General features: G+C 41.1%; 1 protein-coding gene across 3 annotated transcripts in view; it reads left to right on the forward strand.

Annotated features, from left to right (window-relative positions):
* The window catches only part of GSTCD (glutathione S-transferase C-terminal domain containing), a 128524-nt gene that overhangs the window by 26861 nt on the left and 78238 nt on the right, over positions 1-23425 (forward strand). For all 3 annotated transcript variants that reach the window (XM_075929687.1, XM_075929688.1, XM_006119312.4), the window contains exons 4-5: positions 4590-4844; positions 5297-5390. In XM_075929687.1, coding sequence (XP_075785802.1) covers positions 4590-4844; positions 5297-5390 — 349 coding nt within the window. The remainder of the gene's footprint in view (positions 1-4589; positions 4845-5296; positions 5391-23425) is intronic.

Genomic DNA, 23425 nt, shown 5'->3' on the forward strand with positions numbered 1-23425 from the left:
GCTGAAGGACTTCTTACTCCAACTCCTGTAACCCTCATTGTATGAGGATTAAGGGAAGTCAGAGGAAAAGTGCTTATTTTGTGCCAAAAGCCAAAATAAGCTATTTCGACTTAAGCTATGCAATTGATGTAGTTGTTACGTTATGTAGCTGATTTTGTCATTAGTCCTGCTGTAGATGTGCCACTATTGTCCGGTAGAAAAGCACATGTTGGAATTGCTTTCTAAGGGTATGTCTACACTGAATCCCTAGTTCAGACTGGGGATGCAAATGGAGACGACCGAAGTACTTAATGAAGCAGGGATTTAAATATCCCGCGCTTCATTAACATGATCTTGCCGGCGCGCTAGTTCGAATCACAGCTGATTCGAACCAGGAAGTGCATGCCGGGCTGCGTTAGTTCGGACTAAAGCCCTTAGGGTTCCTGGTTCGAATCAGCCGTGATTTGAACTAGTGCGCCGGGGAGATAATGTTAATGAAGCGCGGGATACAGGCAGTCCCCGGGTTACGTACAAGATAGGGACTGTAGGTTTGTTCTTAAATTGAATCTGTATGTAAGTCGGAACTGGCGTCCAGATTCAGCCGCTGCTGAAACTGACCGCCAGTTCTGACTTACATACAGATTCAACTTAAGAACCCCAAGTCAGCTGCTGCTGAAACTGATCAGCAGCTGATTCCAGGAAGCCCGGGGCAGAGCAACTGTGCTTTGGGCTTCCTGTAGTCAGCTCTGGTCAGTTTCAGTAACGGCTGACTTGGGGACATCTGGGACAGAGCAGCTGGGGTGCTGCTGGGTTGCTCCAGTAGCACCGCTCCTCGGCGCTACTGGACCAACCCAGCAGCACCCCAGCTGCTCTGCCCCAGGAGTCCTGATTCAGCCGCTGCTGAAACTGACCAGCAGCGTCTGAATCAGGACGCCTGGGGCAGAGCAGCTGAGGTGCTGCCGGGTTGGTCCAGTAGTGCCCAGAGCGGCGCTGCAGGACCAACCAGCAGCGCCCCAGCTGCTCTGCCCCAGGGTCCACAACAAAAGCCTGGTTTGCTGGGGGGGGGGGCACACTTGCTGCGGGTCCCCCACCCCCCCCCAGCAGACCAGGGACACAGGGAGCAAAGCGGCAGCGGGGGGTGCCTCGCCTCTGAGGCTTTGCTCTGGCGCGGGACCGCTTTGCTCCCAGTGCCCCTGGTTTGCTGGAGACGGTCCCCAGCAGACCAGGGGCACCGCGAGCAAACCCCGCAGCAGCGGCGGGTTCCCGCACTTCTGAGGCTTTGCCAGAGCAAAGCCTCAGAAGCGGGGGACCCCGCCGCTGCTGCGGGTTTGCTCCCGATGCTCCTGGTCTGCTGGTGACGGTCCCCAGCAGACCAGGGGTACCGGGAGCAGCTTTTCTCGCCCCGGAGGTCGAGGTGGCTGACCGCTGCCTGTGAGCTCTGGGGCGAGAGAGCCCCGTTCCTAAGTGTGGATCCAACATAAGTCGGATCCGCGTAAGTCGGGGACTGCCTGTATTTAAATCCCTGCTTCATTAACTACTTCGGTTGTCTCCATTTGCATCCCTAGTCCAAACTAGGGATGCAGTGTAGACGTACCCTAAAAGACAATATCCTCCGCAAAGTAAATATTTTCCTACGTGTATCCTAAATAAATGCACATAATTTAATATTTAATTAAATATCCTGATACTTTTTAGTCTTGTCTTTGCACTCTAGTTATAACTAATTACTTACGATTAATTTGTAAAAACAATACAAAAAACGCAGCCTATACTTTTGATCATTTACCAATTCCAGGATCCAGAGTGCTAATTCATTCTCTCTCTGCCTCTCTCTCTTTCTCTCCCTGCATGTTATTTCTTTGTTGGTTTTATTTACAATCGTAATTTACAATCTTCTGTTTTGTAGTGTAACCATTTCCATGGCAACAGTGCATAGTATCTCACAGGTCAATGACCTCCTGATTTGGCTAAACTAATTTACAAATAGGGCTGAAATGGAAAGACACCTTATAGAGAGAAAGACTTTAAAAATTAATTGATATAATTATATAAAAACACAGAGAGGCATTTGTAGGCTGTTACATTTCCATTTTTTTCAATATCTACTAGGTTGTTGATCTAACTCAAATAACTTGAGAAAAGAACTATTGAATGATTGTACCCTGAAGTTTTACAGAATAAATAAGTCAATATTTTATTTTCCTGAATTTTTCAATTTTTTAAAATCAAGGAATATTTTCTGAAGGAAAGCAATTTTACATCTCACTGTTTAAAAAAAATAACTCCAAACTTTCTGACAGCTCTCTATAGATAATGTTGTTTGGGTTAAGCTTAATTTATTTAAAAAAAATCTGTCTGCTTTGCTACTGTCTCCTTTTCTCTCATTCCTCAGTTGCAAGAAGAGAGAAAATAGGCAGTGATACAACAGACTGATGGTAGGATCCAGAGGAAAAGAGAGTAGGTGCTGTAGTGGTGAAGTACAGTAGCATGTTCTGGGGTCGAGGGAACATAGGGGAGCAATTATGGCAGCTCAGTGAATCATTACTTTTTCCTGATGGCTGATATTTTATGCCTCAGAACTTTTGTTTTTATGGAGGAAAAAAAATCTAGTCCTTATGTCTGCTCAGGGACATAGCTGGAGACAATGAGATGTGGAAAGAAGAAAAATGAGGAGTAAATAAAATATAAAGATTAGAATAAAGTAGAAAAAGGGCACCATGTGTCAGAGAGAGAAGAGAACCAAGGATGGCAGAAGGCAAGAGAGAGATGCATGACACCAACAAACTGATATAATTGATCCCTCTGTAAAATGGCCAAAATCTTGAAGATTATTGCTTGTATAAAGTGGTAGATGTTCTGAAATTCACTTTGTCTTAACGATGTAGGAATTAGCATAATATTACTTATTTGCTTGTCAGTCCTACCAACCAGCCCTCTATGCCAAAGTCTAGAGTCACTGCTACTCCTGATAGACCTTTGTAATGTGCCCATTATTTAACTAGCCTGTTCCAAATGCAGTTAAACAATTTTAAATGAACAGATTGTTTCAATACAGATTATTTGGTGATGGTGCAAAATAAAAATAATAAACTAGTAATTTAAAAATCCAGAGTCAACTTGCTTCAAGCACAACAAGGTCTTTTGTCTGATTTTGGCATTAAACTCCTTCCACATTATTTACACACACAGTAAATTCTCCAAAGCGTTTATATGTAAGGCTTCGAATTTATCATTGAGGTCGCAGAATTAATGGATTCTGACTCCCAAAGACCTCCGTGACTTCAGTGGCTGGTAATTGCAGGGTCCCTCTGCTTCCCATGGCGGTAGGAAGATGTGGGGCACACCTATTGCCTGGGGCAATGGGTCTCCCAAGCTCTTGAGCCACGATGGGTAGTGTGAGTACCTTGCACCTCAGTCCTGTGGGAAGTTGAGGACCCCCTTAGCTTCTCACCACTGCAGGCAGAGTGAGACTGAAATAAATTGTCCTATCTCAGTTTATATAGTTGAACACATCTTATATGCAAGATTTCCTTTCTACCACACTTAGAAATGGTTCTGTCAAGTAATCTGTTCAGAGCTGAAATATTGTATGTAAAATGGCTGGCACACTTTTTGAGTTATAAATACCAAAATACAACTATCGTTATTTTAATTATGTATCTTAGGTATTTAAAACCTCATTTTTTCTTCAAGATCAGTTAAAAGATGAACCAGATTTAATTTATGATGAACCACTTTCAGCTTTCTATTTCCTCTCCTCTTCTGGTTTTTGGAACAACTTGGTGACTATTTGGTCCAAATAGGCATCATAAGGAATTTGCCTGACCATTCATAGTTTACTATTCCCTTATTTAATCATAGAACCATAGATCTGGAAGAAACCTCAGAGGGTCATCAAGTCCAGCCCCCTGCTTTATGCAGGACCAATCCCAACTAAATCAACCCAGCCAGGGCTTTGTCCTTCCTCTCTTCCCTCCCCCCCACACGCAATCAAGTGATAGCGAAGGTATTTGAAACAATATTTCCCTTCTCCTAAGGTTAGTTTATTCAACAGCATTCAGTCCCCTTTCTGCTTACCCCTCAGACTTAACATTTCACAGTCCTTTTTCTTGGAACTATGACTTTAAATCCTAGCCTCTACAGTCTATAACTTGCCCCTGAAGTTTAGGGGTTACACAGCTATCCTTCCTAAGACTATGGGTCGGTTAACTTCTTTTAAACAGATTGAGGCTTCTACAGAGTCCTGGATTTGTCTTTCTTCCTTTGCACTCTTTCAAAGCAGAAACATTACAAACCAAAGTTATAACTGTTATAGTAGGAAGACTCCCAGGGGCCAGATTCATAATTAAAATCCAGTATTGGGGCAACACAAAGGTGTTACAGAATCTGTCTAGAAACAGAAAGTGAAAAAATCTAGCTGGAAGGGCACAGCTTTCAGGTGGTATGAAGCCAGGGAATTCAGCTTTTTCCCATCCACTTGTCCTACAGTATCCGTGACATGTTGGGGAAAAGGGAGGAGCAGAGCTTTGCTCTGGAGTATAGCTTCTCTCTTCTGTGGATTGAATGCAAAAAATTGCAGTACTAAATGGGATTTCTGCTTTATTGTCTAGGTTTTCAGCAAGAAGAACAACAAAAAGCTATTAGATTTGCCGCTGGTATCCAGGTGGTACCACAGAGTTCAGGAAGTGCCTGGAGTAAAGAACGCTGCTGCCAAATGCAATATGCAGTTTCTCCAGTTTCCAGATTTGTTGTTTTTCCCAGATGAGCAGCTGAGAGACGTCTATACAATTCCTGATGATTTAAGGGAAAAATGTGAAGACAGTCAGTTTATAGGTGGTCCAAGGCCAACCATGACAAAGTTAATGGTAATTATTATTTTAAATAATAATGAAGATGCTATTACAGCTGTGCCCGAATTTAGGAAAATGCAGCTCTCTAAGTAGACTAATTAGAAGTGCTTGAAAAACATGGAAGCCATAATCAGTTCACTAAGGGCTAAATGATAAATTTTGTGATTGGATGAAACCAGATGCTAAGATGATGTGCAGTGGTATTTGTACGTATATTATGAAAAAAAATTAGGTGGTTTTAGAACCAAAAATAAAATTCTGCTTTGGTATTTCATTTTAATATTATGCCTTTTGTGATTTTTTTCAGTTACTTGTTCAGAGCTGTGAGTATCTGGAGACCCACCTAACTTTTTGTTAATCCTGTGCCATTAATGTTGATAGGAACTTAGCTACTGACTTCAGTGAGCCGTAAGCATGAAACCTGTTTGAATCTGTTTTTGAGAGATCTATTTTTTTCTTACCCATAGGAAAGCGGTATTGAAGCAAAGTTTTCTCCTCATCCCTGCCCTAGGTGGACCCTAGACTGGAATAGTCTACCAGCAGCAGTCAATCCTGGAAAAGGTAGAGTCTTTCATTTTTTTTTCTTTTTCTTAAACCTGTTCCTATAAAAAAAATATACTACTAATAAAACTATGTATTGGTTTTGGCAGAGTGAATGGAAGTGTACAGTACTTTTCTTGAACATATATTGTATTTTTCCCTTTATGTCCAATGTTACGTTTTCTACTGTAGCTTTGTGTGGCATGCTAATTAGTATGGTAAGTATTAGGGATGTAAGAATGTAGCTGTTTAAACTGGTAACCAATAAGCTCATTCTTACCAGTTACCCAGACAGATACATAGCTACATGTGGCTCCTGCTGTATCAGAGGCAGCAGTGTGGGACAGCAGCTGGCTCCCTGGGAGCAGCGTGACAGGTAGGAGACAGTGCATGCTGGGAGCTGGCTTGAATACCAGCTCCCAGCGTGCACTGGCTCCTAGGGAGCTGGCTGCCACCCCATATGTATCTGTGTAACTGCTGAAATTTTCAGTGGTTACATGGCTAATAAATTACATGCATTTTAATATCTCTAGTGAGTATTGTTATGAATTGTAACTCCCCTAAATCATCAGCAGATTCTTGTCACTTGCAAAAAATATTCTTACAGTAACCAGACTTGGAAACTTTTATACCATTTTTCTCTTGTGTAGGTTTACAATAGCTTCTTCTGCTCCTCCAGCACATTAGGTAGCATTCTCTTACTTCATAGACTAGCTGGTAGGTTTTGTTGCATGTGTACAGTTCCGTACGCTACTCGGCCCTTTAATTCTTATTCTCATCAATAAATTCCTGAGAGCTTTACATTCTGAATTCTCCTGGGACTCTGAATGTCATATACCTCAGCATTATCTCAAAAAATGAAATCTTCTCAGAGCCTTGACAAATGTGTTTGGAACCTCTTAAGGCTTCTAGTTACTCAGACTACAAATTCTTCAAGGCTTCAGACATTTCTTTCTTTCTTTCTTTTTTTTTTTTGGAAGATAACGCCTCAGCTTGCTAGCTATAGTGTTGTTTCACAAATATCACTGCTGTCAATTTTCCTTTTCCTCCTGTGTGCCATGGAGGATTTTCCTCATATTTCTTTACCATTGCTTTAAAAATAAGAAAGTAAAAAATAAACTGCCAAGCTGGATCGGGAGTTTAGACAGAGATCTAATTCAGCCTCTTTTAAGGGATTAATCTTAATATTTCCTGATCAACAAACTCTTCCACATTCCCCCTCACTTCTGAGTTTTATCTTGAATTTTAGAAATCTTACTTGCCACATAAAATGGAATAATTTCCAGTTGCTTTAAATGCAAGCTAGAGACTAGATGCTGGAATAGATTTAAAAGGTTTATGTTCTCTGCTGTTTCTTGATATAATCCCAGAGGAAGTTGCCTGAACTCTATGCAGAAGGAAGAATCTGTCAGTTTAAAGTGTTCAGTGTGGTTTCAAGAACTTGCTGTACACCTTCACTAACTGTAGAGTTTTGGTGGCTGTGTAGCTATGGCAAGGTTTCAGTTTTGAGCAAGGCCAATAGAAAAGCCTATCAAACCTTCAAAAGGTTTTGAGCTTGCTCTCAATTACAAAAAACTGAGCTTGCTAGTATGTTGGTCTAGTGCAGGGATGGGCAATTTTTGCCTGGGGCCACCTCTGAAAGTGCGGGGCTACCCCACCCCCAGACCATAATTGATCTGGGGGTGGAGGAGCCCCTTCCCCCACCCTTCCCACTAGGCACCCATACCCTGGAAGAGGCTTGGCACGCTCCCCCACCCCCAGGCCAATCAGGGCCTGGGGGCGGGGGAGCACAGGAAGCCTCCTCCCATCCTGTGAGGAGCACGTGGTGCTTTGAAGTGCTGTGGGCTCCTGCAGGGTTCGGACAAGGTGAAGGAAGATGCACGCAGCTCCCCCGCCCCCAAGCCCTAGGGGTGGGGGAATGCGTGAAGCCTCTTCTGCTCTCCCCCGCCTTGCAAGCAAAGCACCACGTGCTCCCGGCAGGGCGGGAGGAGGCTTCGTGTGCTCTCCCGCCCCCAAGGCCAATTAAGGCCTGGGGGCGGGGGAGTGTGTGAAGCCTTCTCCACTCTGCCCCCACCCTGTGAGCAGCACACAGCGCTTTGGGGGCAAAGTGGAGAAGGCTTCGGGCTCTCTCCCACCTCTAGGTCCTGATTAGCCTGGGGGCAGGGGACCAGCAGCGCCTCCTAGGGCTGGATCCACCCTCTTGGCAGGCTGAATCTGGCCCGTGGAAGCCCTTTTGCCCATCCCTTGTTTAGTGTTTGCTAGAAGGAAAGACTTGTGCTCTTTGGCAACTGGGCCTTTGAATTCAGAACAGGCACATAATTGTCATCCTATTTTTTCTGAGATGTATGACATCATGTCTCCAATTGATAGTTTAAGTACCTATTTTTTTTTTGTCTAGATTGTTTAACCAGAAGGATACAATGTGTTTGCAGTAGTGCACTAAGACAATTTGTAATGTTAGTGGTCATGGTGAAATTTTGCAGGCATCTCTTATTCTATTATCTGTCTTCTAAGTCGTTATTCAGTTACCACAAGTTAAGCTGTTCTAATTGCAAGGACTTTTTGTGTGAATCTAGTTGGTTTACAGGTGATGTCATGGATGTTTACTGTATTAGCTGGTACAGGTAGTAGATTATGTCTTTTCATGTAGGTTAGTAACCTCTGGAATTTTTTTTTTCACACCCCCACTCTGATCACAATGATTGTTCTTGAGATTTCCAATTTACAGGCTGGTTTCCTGAGCAGACATTACCAGAACATCTGGATTCTGCATTAGGGTGTCATAAAACAGATGTTCAGACATGCCTATTCCAGATTTACAACTGCAAAATGAGGAAATATATGCACAGATAACGGGGAGTTCTCAGGGAAGGTATTCTAAAAATGTTGGCCTAAGGGCATATTAGAGCCTTAATGCCAGCATACTGCTTTTGTTTCTATGTGAGCTTTTTTAAACAGGTTTTTGGAATCATGATAATTTTGGCCCTTTCCTGATCAAGATTATTTCACCTCCCTATAGAGGCATTGAAACTAGAGGTACTGGGGATGCTGATGCACCTCCTGGCTTAAAATGGTTTTCATTATATGTAGGGTTTACAGTTTGGTTCATTGTTTCTCAGCATCCTCACTATCAGTTGTTCCAGCACCACTGCCTAATTAAAACCCTAATAGTCTGCTGCACATGGATATTATGTAGGCAGAAAGCACTCAGAAACAGATCTCTGGCCCTAAAGGACTTTGTCCATTTCATGGGCAGTTTGTCTGCTATGAAGTACAACTTGTATAATAGAGTTTCTCTTAAGTACCACATCTATTGCCAAGTGTCATGAAGCTAGTGAAGAGTCACAATCTCTGCAAAAGTGGAAAAGGTTTGCTTTCTTTTTTGAAAAGCACAAACATCATCTTAGAGACTGGTTGAATGGCCAGCACACTGAAATAACAAATTCAATCAAGTATGTGTTGGGATCCACTTAAGACACACAGAAGCACAAACAAACACTCTCCTCTATAGATGGAAATAACCTGTATTATTTTATGTAGCCATTTAGTTCAGAAATTGGTGGCCCCTGTGTTTGAGGTAGATACAGTCAAAGTCATGACAGCCTGTAGCTGTTTCATGAATAGATTTATGGTTTATAATTTAATATATCTGTTGTCCTAAGATTAACTTTATGTTGTTAGTTTCCTGCTGAGAAATTATTTTGCTGGGAAGTTACGCAACTGCTTGCACTATTGTTGCTCAGTTTCTTTTAATATTTGAAGGACAAATAACCTTTAATATAAGATTTGTCATTATTACACAATTATGGTTCAGACTCTTTGTCAGCTTCTGGATAGAGGCCTTGTATTAAAATAATTTTCTAGTTTAGCATAACAGGGACAAGTAAAAGCTATATTAAAAGATTCCAACATTTGTGGCAGTCAGATTGAATTTTTTGTTTGCATCCTGTCTTCGAACATTGGGCTGGCATTTTCCATTCACACTGTGTTTAGGTGGCTGATTTCTTCTTTTGGATAGGAAAATGTTAGAAGAGGTGATTTATAAGGACCATTATGTTTTTGGATTTTTGTGTGTGTAGATCCAGTTCTCGGGGGAGAGGAGAACGTCATCATTCATGGAGTATCCTGCCCACCCAGCTGAATGGAAGGGTTTTTTTTCCTTTTATTATTTTGGAAAGCTGATATTTTTTCCTGCTGGCACACTTGCTGAAATAGTCACAATAATGGCATCTACACAATGGTTATGAATAGTTTATTCAATACTAGTTTGCAAAAAAAAAAATTCTAGTTTTGCATCATCTTTGGAAATATTATTTAGAGAAAGCATAGCTAGCTCACCAAATATGCCAGCAGTGGTATGTTCCAGCTCTGCCTCCCTTCCCTCCAAATCAACCCTACCTTCTTTAGGTAGATTTGGTGAGGGATGCCATTTCTGTAGAGAACTGTGGAGCCATACTGAAAAAAAAAATATAGGTAAGAGAACTACTGTTGCTTTTCAATTAGATTTAGCTACTTATTCAGCTCTGCTATTCTGACTCTATGACTGTACTGTATGTCATCTGCCCTTTTACTGACAGTGACCAATTGGGGCTATATAAAGTCTCAGTGTTTTTTTATTAGGCCCTACCTGTCATGGTAGGAAAATAAAGTGACTGGATGTGACACGGTTTTAAACTGGATTTGAATAATGCATTTCCATTGTATAAAAAGGCTTTCAAACAGATTGCTCCTGTAATTTGGTAAATAAAGTTACTTTTATTAACGTTCCTATAAATGGAAGCAAGTGTATCAGTTCAGACACAGGTTTTTATCTACAATTAACTGAATTTGCTGCCAAATATTTTCATTTAATAGTATGAATAATATACTTGGTACTAGCTTTAAACTATCTTAAATTAAACATTCATACTTTGTATTCTGTTGTGATGTACTAATGTTCAGAGCTTACTAATGTTCAGAGAATGTGTTCTTCACTACAGAAGTTTAATTGGACCACTTTGCTGTCATAGTTACTTATTATAGCAAATAGCTATTGATGCTGACAATACGAGTACATTTTATTTAGATTAAAATAAATTTCATTCAATATTTTCTTAATGGGATTATTTACTTTTGCAAAACTAAAGATTTTTTTCTTGTGATTTGAATTTCACCCATATTATGTATCCAAATGTTAAATAACCTAATTTTTTATTTTAGAAATATTATTATGTATTAAGCCTCTATCACTGTTAATTGGAATGTAGTTTTTAAAAGCTGTACTTTACTAAGAACAAAGTAAACTAATATTTTAAATTTTGGATCTGCTCCGGTCATTTTATTCATGACGTTATGTGGTTTCACTTTCCAAAAGCAATTGTAGCAACCTTGAGACATTATGAATGTTTGACCTCAGCCTACTTCAGTGACAGGTGATCAAAATATTTGTTCATGTTTCATGTACTCCATATCTTATGTTGCAAAATATTTCTAAGTTTATGTAAATAAGGTACTCATCAAATGTATTAGTGTGGCACTTGCAGGTGTTGTTCATAGTAATGATTTTAGACTTTTATAAATCTGCCATAAAGATGCAGTGAAGCGTGCAAACAACTTTGCTATCTGTTGTAAAGTTTATGTGAACATCAGCATGTATTCCTAATTTATGACTTGTTTAATGTTCAGCTTTTGTTTCCCCGTCCTCTAATTAATATGTAGGAGCAAAAGTGATAAAATCGTCATAACGTATAACTTTTCCTTATTTCTTTATGTGCCATTATAAGCTGTTTCTGTTCTCAATTTTTGGAACCTAAAAGCCTCAGCCAATATTTTAATGCAGTGTTTCTCAAACTGTGCTCCGTGGAGCCCCAGGGCTCCGCGAGACACCTCCAGGGGTTCCGCAAGGTTGACAAACTGGAAACATCAATAGGTACAACACATACAATCAGTGGACCGCTGGGGCTCCACATACATTTTTATGCATGTAAAGGGCGCTGGAGCCCAAAAAGTTTGAGAACCGCTGTTTTAATGAATAGGTATATTAAGTTTGGCGCTGAAATCCATATTTAGGTTCCTATGTATGCTTGGCCTGAATTTTGAAAAGTGGATCAGTTACCCTGCTGTGGTATGCGTTGTACAAAAATAAAAATAGATGTGGTTTTTATATTGCAAAACTTATAATTAATAGCTTTTTTGCTCTTCATCCCAACTGTGCCATTCCTCTGTCTTATTGGTGAGGTGGAGGAAGAGGGAAAGTATATTAGAAAAATGTGAGATAGGGATGAGATTTAATTGGGCATTCAGGAACCATTGTGCCTAGTTGTGACTCCAGGACCTTTGATGCCAACTGGCAGAATTCATTGGGTACAGAGATCCCATGGCTTCACCAGATGGGTCATGTCAGTTCTTAACTGAAAGCCTGTATCAAAGTGGCCATCATAGTCATTAAGAGATGAAACAATGGAAAATATGTGAGGGATAATATATGTATACTAAATATGTGCTTTATAGATCTGTAATTACACTGCTCATGAGTAATCTACTTTTATCTTGAGATAAACATCTCTGGACAGGGCTGGGAGATGCTTATATCCATGGTGGACCAGTATGTTCTGTATGCCATAGAGTAGAAGGCTGTTAGCTATCTAAGTCAAATGCTAATCAAGAATTCAAAGGAATTCAAAAGGAACTTAACAGGAAGAAGTAAAGAGCGGGGGGACCTCTGTTTTGAGGTGAACATCTAAGGTCTATTCTGGTATATTTGGGAGGGCAGAGAGATACTTTGTCATCCTTCATAGAATCCTAGGGCTGGAAGAGACATCAGGAGGTGACAACAGTCTATTATATAAACAAACAAGATGGAGCTCGTTCCCAGACTCTCTGCAAGGAGGCCGTACATCTCTGGAACTGGTGTATTTGACACAACATCATAATTACCGCTGCTTATCTCCCAGGGGACGACAACACTACAGCAGACACGCTCAGCTGACATTTTGCATAACAGCATTAATGGGAGTTACACCCCGAGGTTGTACAGGACATATTTCAACTATGGACCTCTTTGCCATGCAGTACAATGCGAAGTGTGACCACTACTGCTCCAGAGCAGGAATAGGTCAAGCATTTTGGGGCAAAGCATTTTGGGGCAAACTCCTCCTAGACCGGAGTCGACAACTGCTGTCTGTGTTTCCACCAATTCCCCTAATACACAAGGTCCTAGAGAAAGCACTAGTAGACGGAGCAACACTAATTCTAGTAGCACCATTCTAGCCACACCAGACGTAGTTCTCTTACCTCCTCCATATGTCATCTCATCCCACATATCACCTTCCCACTCGGCCTGATCTTATCACACAGGAGCAGGGGAAACTACTTCATCCACTACCAGATCACCTCGCCTTATCCGCTTGGTTCCTGGCACCTGCCAACAAGGAAGATTAGGGGGCTTAGCAGCGGTCGACCATGTACTCCTACATAGCAGAAAAACGTCGACCCGAAATACTTACCTGCAAAAAAAGGAAAAGGTTCACCGAGTGATGTACACATAAAGACATGGACCCTCGTAGAGTGCCGCTATACTCCATTCTAGAGTATGTTTTGCACCTCAAACATAGTGCGCTTTCCCTATCGTTGCTGAAGGTCCACTTAGCGGCCACATGGCCTCTTTATACCTCCTTCCTGGCCTCTTCTTGTATGCAGCAGGTCACCTGGTCAGAGGCCAATCTCTGTGTTTCCTGCTGGCTGCTCTCAGGTGACAGCCCCCATTCTTTGGGTGTGTCCACAGCCCATTGAGAGCCATTGTTCCACAGGGCCTCGGTAATTAGCATGTCCACAGGCTCGGCCCTGCCCAATGCTTAACCACATGCAGGGAAATCTTCAGTGTCCATACAAGTACATGCTCATAATTGCACACACAGACATTATACAAACACAAGAACAGCATACATAGGATTATCAGATAATAAGCTTCTATTCAATACCTCACATGGCCCCCTCCTATACCATTTTTGGGGCCAACACCCCCATCTATGGGTGCATCAGTGATCTGGCTGCTCCCCTCAAGATCCAGCAACGTGACAGTCGAACTACCACATAGGGTCAGGGCCCATTCCGCCAGGGCAGTAGCATCGTCAACAGCCTTTCTTAAGGGAGTTCCAATGAAGGACATTTGCTGTGCAACAACGTGGGCCTCCGAACTTACGTTCACAAACCATTATGCACTTTCCAGAGTCATCACATCCGACACGGCAGTAGCCAACGCCGTCCTTTCCTCAGCAGCACTACACTGACTCTGACCCTCCTCCTTACGTCGGCTATTGCTGTGGAATCACCCACAGTGGAACACCCATGGGGACACTACCTGAAGAAGAAGTAGTAGTTACTCATCTTGTGCAGTAACGATGGTTCTTCGAGGTGTGTGTCCCCGTGGATGCTCCACGACCTGCCCTCCTCCCCTCTTCGGAGTCTCTTGTTTTATCTTGCAGACCTCGACGGTTGGGAGGAACTGGTGGGGCTGGATCGTGCAAGCAGAAATGGCGCGAAAAGCTGCAAGATGACTGCTGTGCATGCACGGTCCAGCAAACAACAGCTGAACATCTCCGAACTGCAGCGCCGGGACGAGCCCGACACCCACAGTGGAGCACCCACGGGGACACACACCTCGAAGAACCATTGTTACTGCACAAGGTGAGTAACTTCTTCTTTTCTGCTGAACTGCTATATAGCCAGTCGGTCCCCAGCCTGTAACAAAGCTTTGAATTCTTCTGTCCCAAGTGCAGGACTCTGCACTTGTCCTTGTTGAACTTCATCCGATTTCTTTTGACCCAATCCTGTAATCTGTCTGTCACTCTGGACCCTATCCCTGCCCTCCAACGTATCTACCTCTCCCCCTAGCTTAGTGTCATCTGCAAACTTGCAGGAGGTGCAATCCATACCCTCATCCAGGTCATTAGTGAAGATGTTGAATAAAACCGGCATTAGAACTGATCCTTGGGGCACTCCACTTGATATTGACCACCAACCAGACATCGAGCCATTCATCACTACCCATTGGGCCCGACAATCTAGCCAGCTTTATATCTACCTTCCAGTCCATTTATCCAATCCATATTTCCCTAACTTGATGGCAAGAATATTGTGGGAGACCGTATCAAAAGCTTTGCTGAAGTCAAGGTACATCATGTCCACAGAGCCAGTTACCTCAGGAAGTAAACTGACAGTGAGTTTGCTTCATGAAAAAGGAATCTCAGCTAGGCTTGGTTTGAACTTTGGGGTGAGGTAAGCTTCTTTAGACAGAAGCATAACTTATTAGTTATATTTAAGCTCAAGAACATGTGCAACCATTTGCTTCAATTTCTTACTGATTACTTGAATTTCTCTCTGTCTTAAAGAAATGTTCTTTTTTTTTTATAATTGAACTCAAGTGCTGTGTGTGATACAGGAGCAGTGGTCCAAGGTGAAACTGGTTAATTGTGACACACTGTTCCTTTGTGAATAGAAAGGGCTGGGGTGCATCTGTTGTCAATCTGCAAGAAAAGGCTAGTATAGCCTAGAATAGAGTGTTGGAGTGGCTGACAGGCTGGCTGAGTTAGGGAGCTGGCATATGCAAGATTCCTCCGCCTCCCCAAATGGTAAAGTGACACAAAGAAGCATCATATTGATCATTTTAGCCTAATAAATATGAATTTACTAGAAGGCTGACTTGGGGATGCCTGGGGTTCTTAAGTTGAATCTGTATGTAAGTCAGAACTGGCGTCCAGATTCAGCCGCTGTTGAAACTGATCAGTTTCAGCAGCGGCTGAATCTGGACGCCAGTTCCGACTTACATACAGATTCAACTTAAGAACAAACCTACAGTCCCTATCTTGTACGTAACCCAGGGACTGCCTGTATTCTGAAGTATGGGATCACTTTAATTTAGTCTGATATTTCAACAGAAAAGGTACTGAGGCTCTTTAATTTGCTAAGGCTGAACCTTGGCATACTTCTAATCCTTTTCTTAGTACTCACAGACCTGATCATCATCTACTGGAATAGATGGAAAAACTTGTGTTGGTGTCAACTGACTTCTACCTTAGGTCTGCATATAGACTGGCATGATTTTGCAGAAATACTTTTAACGGAAAAGTTTTTCCGTTAAAAGTATTTCCGCTAAAGAGCGTCTAGATTGGCACGGATGCTTTTGTGCAAAAAGTGCTTTTCTGCAAAAGCATCCATGCCCAGTATAGACACACTTTTGCGCAAGAAAGCTCTGATGGCCATTTTAGTCATCTGGCTTTCTTGCGCAAAAAATTAAGGTGCCTGTCTACACTGGCCCTCTTGCGCAAGTATTCTTGCACAAGAGGGCTTATCCCTGAGCAAGAGCGTCAAAGTATTTGCACAAGAAGCACTGAATTCTTACATTAGAAAGTCAGTGCTCTTGCGGAAATTCAAGCGGCCAGTGTAGACAGATGGCAAAATCTTTCCAGTCTAGACGCACCCTAGTTGAACTATCTTTCGCTTATGTGGAACTTCACTTTGATTCTAGATTATTGTTATCTTAATGTCAGTTCATATTGTTGCTATATTGACTGTAAACCAAATTTGTGCAAGGAGATGTCTTCAGGCAATATAATAGCCTCAGTCACTGACCAATCCCAAATACTTTGAAGAATATCCATTCTGCCTCCAGTTATTATCTGGTAAAAATCTAGAGTAATGGAAGAAATAATGCAAAAGAGAGAAGATAGGAGAGAAAAATAAATAAACCTAAGAGTCATTTTGTAGACATTTTAATTAGTTTAGCACCCATAGGGCCAAATTCTCATCTGAAGTAAATAGCTTCTGTCCATTTATTCTAATTACAGGTTGAACCTCTCTCATCTGGCATTCTCTGGTCTGGCAACATCTGTGGTCCAGCATTATTTTTGTTAGTCAGATGTCCTTTTATTGTGGTTGTGGCCAAGTTTATTTATAGCCACCAGTCCTGGCTCTCAATGTTCTGTGTTTTTACTTAGCTCTAAATTACCCCCAAAGAGATCAACAAGCAGTGGAAGTGCTGGAAATTCTGTTAAGCATAAGCATGTTTTTTATGCTTTATCTACTTATTTCCTTGTGCTAATACAGCAAAACTGAGTAACAATACTAACACTTTGTTATGAAGAGAGCTGATAAGCCTTGGCCAGGCATAGGCTTAATTAGGGTGTATCAGTACAGTTATACATTAATAAGCAGCACTCCAAGTGCTTTTGTTCCATGTATTCGTCTTGGTGAAATAAAAATAAAGAGAGCCACTCACTACAGTATTGACCTACTGTGGTTCAGCAAATTCTCTGATTCAGCGCTGGTCAGGTCCTAAGGGTGTTACACTAGAGAGGTTCAATTTGTACCTATTTATACCTGCAGTTTTGGGTTTGGATATTTACATTTAAACAGGTATCTGCTACTACTTCTAATAAGTAGCTGAAAATAAACCTGTGTAAGTAAAATTCGGAAGTGGTAAAACAATTTCAGTTAAGGCTTGTTAGCAAAGGAGATTTTTTTTGGTGTTTTCATGTGAGAACGTGTGTCTGAAAATCATTTCATAAGCTTCTGTGAGCTTTGAATTCAGGTTCTGAAACCTGATTCAAGTCACATTCCTCAACTCTCAGATGCATTTGAAATGTGTGTATAAGTCTTCCAAGGGACTTCTGTTGACAGGATTGCTTTACTAACCCTGACAGAGAGTGTTACAGAGTTAATTGAAAAAAATTAGTCTATTAAATGCTGGTGACTTTTGGATACCTACTAAAGTTGTTTTGTAAGTGTTCACAAAATTGATTAGCAGCAAACATGTTATATGTTCATTGTCAATAATAATCTAAAGATCTGTGGCATATAGTAATGATAACACTTTCAAGTTCCTTTTTTGATATCAGAGTTCATGATATGTCACATACTATAGTAATTCCACTTATTGTCACAGATTAAACTATTTTATTTTGGCATTATCTTTAGCACAAGTTAGACATAGGAGAGGCTTTCAGAGCAGATAGTACATAAAGGTATTAATCATTTATTAAAATTCCTTCCAATCAACAGCAAGTTTACAGCAGCAGAGTTTAAATTGTGATGCTTTGCTTTTAAAAAAATCCAACAGTGCCCCTTAAATGAGATCCAGGAAGTTATTTATTCTATAAAAAAGGGTTAGAGAACTTTCAAGTGTTTCTTTTATTTCCCTTGCAAGCCTGTCAGAACTTTTGAAGGGCTTTGAAGGTTTGTTTTTAAAGTTTTACTAGCATTTCTCCATCTCAGGCATCCTAAAAGCAGGAACTCCATCCTTCTGTAACTGATTTTTCCATATCAGACAGTTCTTTGCCTGCAAACCATATGTGTAAGAATCCAAGTGAAGCTTAAATGAACGAAGAACTGCTTCTCATTAACCTCTTTCCCTGCTGCTGAAGTTCAGGTTCACACTTACTTATTTTAAAAGCCTGAACCAACATACAGTTGCGTTTCATTTTTCTAGTCTGAGGTCAGGAAAACTCAGTCTATCATCCTAGGAAAGATGCATCCAACATGACAAATTCTTCATCAGCCCTTTCTGTAACCATACTTTGCAGATATCCATCATTTCAGATCGCCAGGTTACCTGTGGTCTACACACATTTTTTGTCCCTTCACTTTTATTATTGAAAATCATTTACATCTGAAGTTACTCTTTTCACCTCTGTTTCCATTATTTTATTTACCCTTAAGGAATGATTCCTCAGAATTTTAGTTATCTTTCATTTTGGAACTTTGTTGCATATTGTGCCCCACCTCTGGCCTTTGGCAGGTCAAGAGTTTGTAACCGAGTGCTTGTCAGTACAGTAGACTTCCGATAATCTGGAACCTATGGGACCTAGGTGGTGCCGGATTATCAAATATGCCGGACTATCGGGAGGTACTATAAGATGGTTATATATATACTGTCTACATTATATACTGTATATAAAGTGTTCTTAACCCTTTTTATTGTACGTACTGTCATGTTTTAGTTTTTTTAAGCCTTTTTTACCCTTTTTGCTCAGTTCAGCTGCTGCCGCTGTTACCTTGTGACTCATTTTTTGCTGAAGCTCACTTACTAGGCTCTTGCCATTTTGATGCTGGACTATCAGGAGTGCCGGACTATTGGATGCCCGACTATTGGAGTTTTACTGTATTAGGGATGTCACAGTGTACACATTTAAATGGTTAACCCATAACTTTGGGCTCCTGGGTTAACTTTCATGATTGCATGCAAGGCCCCTGCCTCCCACCCTGGCGCTGCTGCCTCTATATCAGAGACAGCAGCAAGGAGATGGGGGAGCAGGCGGGAGCTGGTTCTCGCAGAGAGCTGGCTCGACATGCATACTGGCTCTATAAAGAGTAGGGTTGCCAGATGGTTTCAACAAAAATACCAGACACACTTGACATTACATCACAATCTACATTACAACTTATTTAGAAAATAATGGACATTTATATTTCCTCAGTTTGTTTCCCGAACAGAAAGCTCAAATACTGGACTGTCCAGTTCAAAATCGGACATCTGTCAAACCTAATAAAGAGCCACTTGGTCCCTCCTTTCCTCCTCTCCCCCCGTCATGTTGCTGCCTCTTTATCAGCAGTACGTGGTGCGGGGAGGCGCTGGTGTCAGTCAGTGGTTTCAGGGATCAGACTTTAAGGTGGCTCCCCACACGCACAGGCTCCTGCAGAGCTGCTTCCTTCTTTTCCCCCTCCAGTGTGTAAATTCAGTGGTTACATGTTTACAAAGAAAGGCAGTTTAGCATCCCTATTATTTACCATATTGCTTTTATCACAGGTTTGTAAATCTACTTCTAAAAGTTCAATTTTCTCTCAGCTCTTTAGTTTTGTATTATAAGAACACTAAAAATAATATCCTCCCCCCAAAATAAACGGGGAAATGTGAATTCAGAGATAGCCAGGAGATTTTTTTAAAACTACAGCTCAGTCTTTGCTCTGGTTCATAAACTTCTTATCTTCAGCATCCTCCTCATAAATATTTGATAAATGTTAAACAAATAGTCTGTTGTTTATCTCCAGCCTTTGGTTCACTTAATTTGTTCAGTGTTTTTGTACACAGTGTATTGTATTTCTAGATTAGTTGGTAAGAATGGTATTTTTCACATGGTTAGTGGCTACCTTTCTTGCTGAATGATGACTTTCTTTATTTAGTGCCTGATGATGTGATGATGCTTTTATTAGCTGCTGCTGGCATTTCTGAGGTCTCTGAATTATTCAAGCTTTCTCATTACTGGAGTTTCATTTCTTCAGTTCCTGTTGTGCGAGTGACACATTTCCTTTTCTATAGGAGCACTTTTTCAGGGCTTCTCCCAGGGTAATAAACTATTTCTGGTTGTTTGTCAGTAAAATTCATAAATCTGGATTTTACATAAGGAAAAAAATCCCTGTATTAGTATAAGATTAAATTAGTAAAATTTTAGTCTCAACAGAAGACATTCAGAGTCAAAGTTCTCACAGAAATCTGATCTCTGATCTTAAATACATACATTACAATTCCACCTGCTAGGGCAACATAACATACAATACAGCAAATATAAGGAGGAAAATATAATAAAGAAAAATATTTTTATTTCGTTTTGATATAATTTAGTAGATTTAATATTAGATTTTATCGCATGTATGATGTGGGATTGACTAATGAACCTCTTTTGGATAGTGATAGAAATGTAGCCGTGTTAGTCTGGTGTAGCTGAAACAAAATACAGGACTATGTAGCACTTTAAAGACTAACAAGATGGTTTATTAGATGATGAGCTTTCGTGGGCCAGACCCACCATCTTGTTAGTCTTTAAAGTGCTACATAGTCCTGTATTTTGTTCCTCTTTTGGATGGTGCTGTTATAGTTCCAGTATGCCTGCTGGCTTTTGTTGTCCTTCTCTGTCCCCTATACAAGTTCATATGTTTCATACTCTAAATTGCATTGTTCCTTGCACATTTCAAAGGCTCTATGTCCCAAAATGTGATTACAGTATTTGAGTTAGTTCTTATTGGAATTAGTGTACTCATAATTATTTTAAGGAGTCTTTTATGCCAAATATATAAAGGAACAGGGTTTGCTGGCTGGCCTAGCCCTGCCTTTGCAATGCAGCGAGAACCTGACTCAGTTGATGCAGAGGATATTGGCCAGGGAAAGAAAGACTTATTCCAGGAGTCTGGTGATTGGAAATACCAAGATTAGGGAAAATAACAAATCTGTTCTGCAAAGAGGCTATTTACTGCGTATGGCTGAAATATGACAACAGCTTGCTATATGAGTTGGCCTCACAGTTTTCTGTCTCCCAACTTCATTAACATGATGCTGCCTTGGTACAGCTGAACAGCAACATGCAGAAGTGTGTAAACTTGTAGAAAAGAAGGGGTAAACGTTCTTTTTTAGGTTTCTTTATCCAGAGCAGAAATCCTACTCTTAAGGAGACAGTATACTACTAATGAAATCTTTGATTGTTCTCAGCAGGGCCTTTTTGGCATTACTGTAATTTCATAGCATTGGCGCCATATGTCGTCCAGCTGGAATAGTGTAGTAAGACCTACGAAGATGTAGTCTTGTTCATGCCTTACTTCCTCAGTAAGGTTCTTAGACCAAATCAGCAATTCTCTGACCTTCAGAACTGCACTTCCATCGAATGCTGCAAGAAGTGAAAAGTCTATAATCAGAAGAGATCTAAAATCTGACAAAGTACTGTATGTATAAAGCCAGAATGAAGGCACCAGTTGTTAGGCATGCTTCCTCACCAATTGTATACACACATGTATACAATTGTAAATCTTTTATCACTGCTGAGTCATTTACTTACATCCAGTGAATATCCTCTTCCCCAGTTTTCCGCTAACTGGCTCATGGAGACCTAATGCTCTCCCCTACCGTCTTAGCCTTTGGGTTGGATCAGCTAATCAGAGTGGGTCATGTGATCTTGACAGAATGGGGCAAATGATCTGGGAAGTGATTATAGAGTGTAATGATTATGTAGCTAGGCCTTGCTACTTTCTAACTTGCCAGCCATCGAGACACTTTCCAGTAGTAGACGTGAGCATTCTTGTTGCAGTTTGATGATTACGTAGCAGGCTTTTTAGTTTACAGAAAACTGATTTTTATGTCAATATCCTGTGTAGTTCAAGATTCCTTTAATTGGATTTTGTTATTTGGGATATATTTATAATCTTCTGGCTTTTTTTAAACTGTGGAAAAAAATTTTAACATACAGTTTGACTGGGGTGTCCTCTTATGGGAGCATGAACTCACTTACGTTGTCTGCACATTTCAGGTGATACCGTTATACCATTGCACTCAATGGCCATTTCAGGATTAGGATTTGACCTTCAATATTTTACATAAGCTTCATTTTAACTTGCACAAGGTATGCAGATACTGGTGATTAACACCATATAAGTATCTGAATATTATTGTTGCTAGTAAAAATATCATGTTTAAAGCCTTTATTTTTCTATATCTTTTTTGTTTCAAAAGATTTGGAATATACACATTGGACCTCTCTCTTCCAGCATCCTCAGGACCAGACCCATCCTGGATTAAGGAATTTTCCAGACAATGGGAGGTCTCCTGACACCAGCCCCCTCAGCCTACTGCCTCTCCCCACTGCCAGCTCCTTCAGCCCAGCTTGGCTGTCTGCAGGCCAACCCTAGTCCTTGGTCCGCTGCCAGACAGCTGGGTAGCTCCAGCTCCACTGCCGAATGGCAGGTTGCTTAACTGGGCTGCTGCAGCTCCACTCATGCTGCTAGGCACACATGGCTGCGCTGATTCTGCTGGGCTGCCATGGCTGACTTTTCCTCTTGGGCTGCTGCGGCTGCAGGTCCGACCCCTGGCAGGCTCAGTCATGCTGCCACCTCCCAGGCTGACGTGGTTTGTCCAGGCTTCCCTCTTGGGCTGCTGTGGTTCCAGCCCTGCTGTTGGGCAGCAGACGGTCCTGATCGTGCTCTTGCAGCCCCACTGCTAGCAGACTTGTAGGGGTGCACAGGGTTCCCAGCTGCTGGCTCTTCTATCTTGGGGCGCTCTCATCCCAGAACATACATGCTCATGCTGGACTATGGAGGTTGCTGGATGAGAGAATCCTGGATTTGGGAGGTGCAACCTGTACTATTTATCATCTGGTGAAAAAGCTGATTAGTTTCTTCTGTAATGTAGTAATGACGAGTGTTCTGGATGCTGTAAAATGTAATTGAAAATATTGCACCATCAGTGTTCATTTTAAATGAATTATTTTGCCCACTTCATAGCTCTTTTCTGTTTACAGCAGTAAATATCACAGTGTTAAGTGATTTCCTGTTTTTCCTAAGGATTTTTGGTTAGTTTCTCATCAGATTTTCAAGTCCAACTTTACTGATATTTTGTAGTTAACACTGTAACTTAGCCCAACATTATTCTGTCTCTCCTTTCTTTTAGACATAATGTTTTGTCACCCTATGACACTTTCGGCTGAGGGTATTTCACGAGGAATCGTGATTTATAGGCTGGCATACTAAATTTAATTACCAGCACAAGAAGTCTTTACACAAACATTTTTTCTTTGGACTCTTCAGTTTTTTCCTGGCTTGTTTAAACTTTGTTTTCCAGATGATGTGGTAAATGCAAGTATATTCATGTAATCTGTTCATTTATCCATGCAACAGCTATCTGAGGGTAGTCATTCTCTGTATTTTTGTTGTAATGCCTGAAGCACTCCTTTTTTTTAGAAAAGGCTTCAGGCTTCCTGAATCCTGTTGATATAGTCTCCAACTGTGCACAGTTTATTTTTAAATAGAAGCAAGAGAAAAATATGAATTCTCCAATCTGAATGACAAATCAAAGGTGGGTGTTTTTTTTTAACTTTTCATGAGTCTTAGTGAATGCAATTTTTATAGATTATATATCTTCACTAGCCACTAGAGGGCAGCAAGATCTATTTGAATGACAAGCTGTTAGTACAGAGATGAATGGAAAACAACATCTGGGCAGATGAAGAATTCTCCAAAAGACATGCCACATTTTATAAGAGTAGCTGCAGTTTTGTTGTTGTTGAGGGTTGCAGTGTTCTCTGTCTTTCTTATATCTTCCTTGC

This window comes from Pelodiscus sinensis, chromosome 5, assembly GCF_049634645.1.
Source record: "Pelodiscus sinensis isolate JC-2024 chromosome 5, ASM4963464v1, whole genome shotgun sequence".
Taxonomy (NCBI): domain Eukaryota; kingdom Metazoa; phylum Chordata; order Testudines; family Trionychidae; genus Pelodiscus; species Pelodiscus sinensis.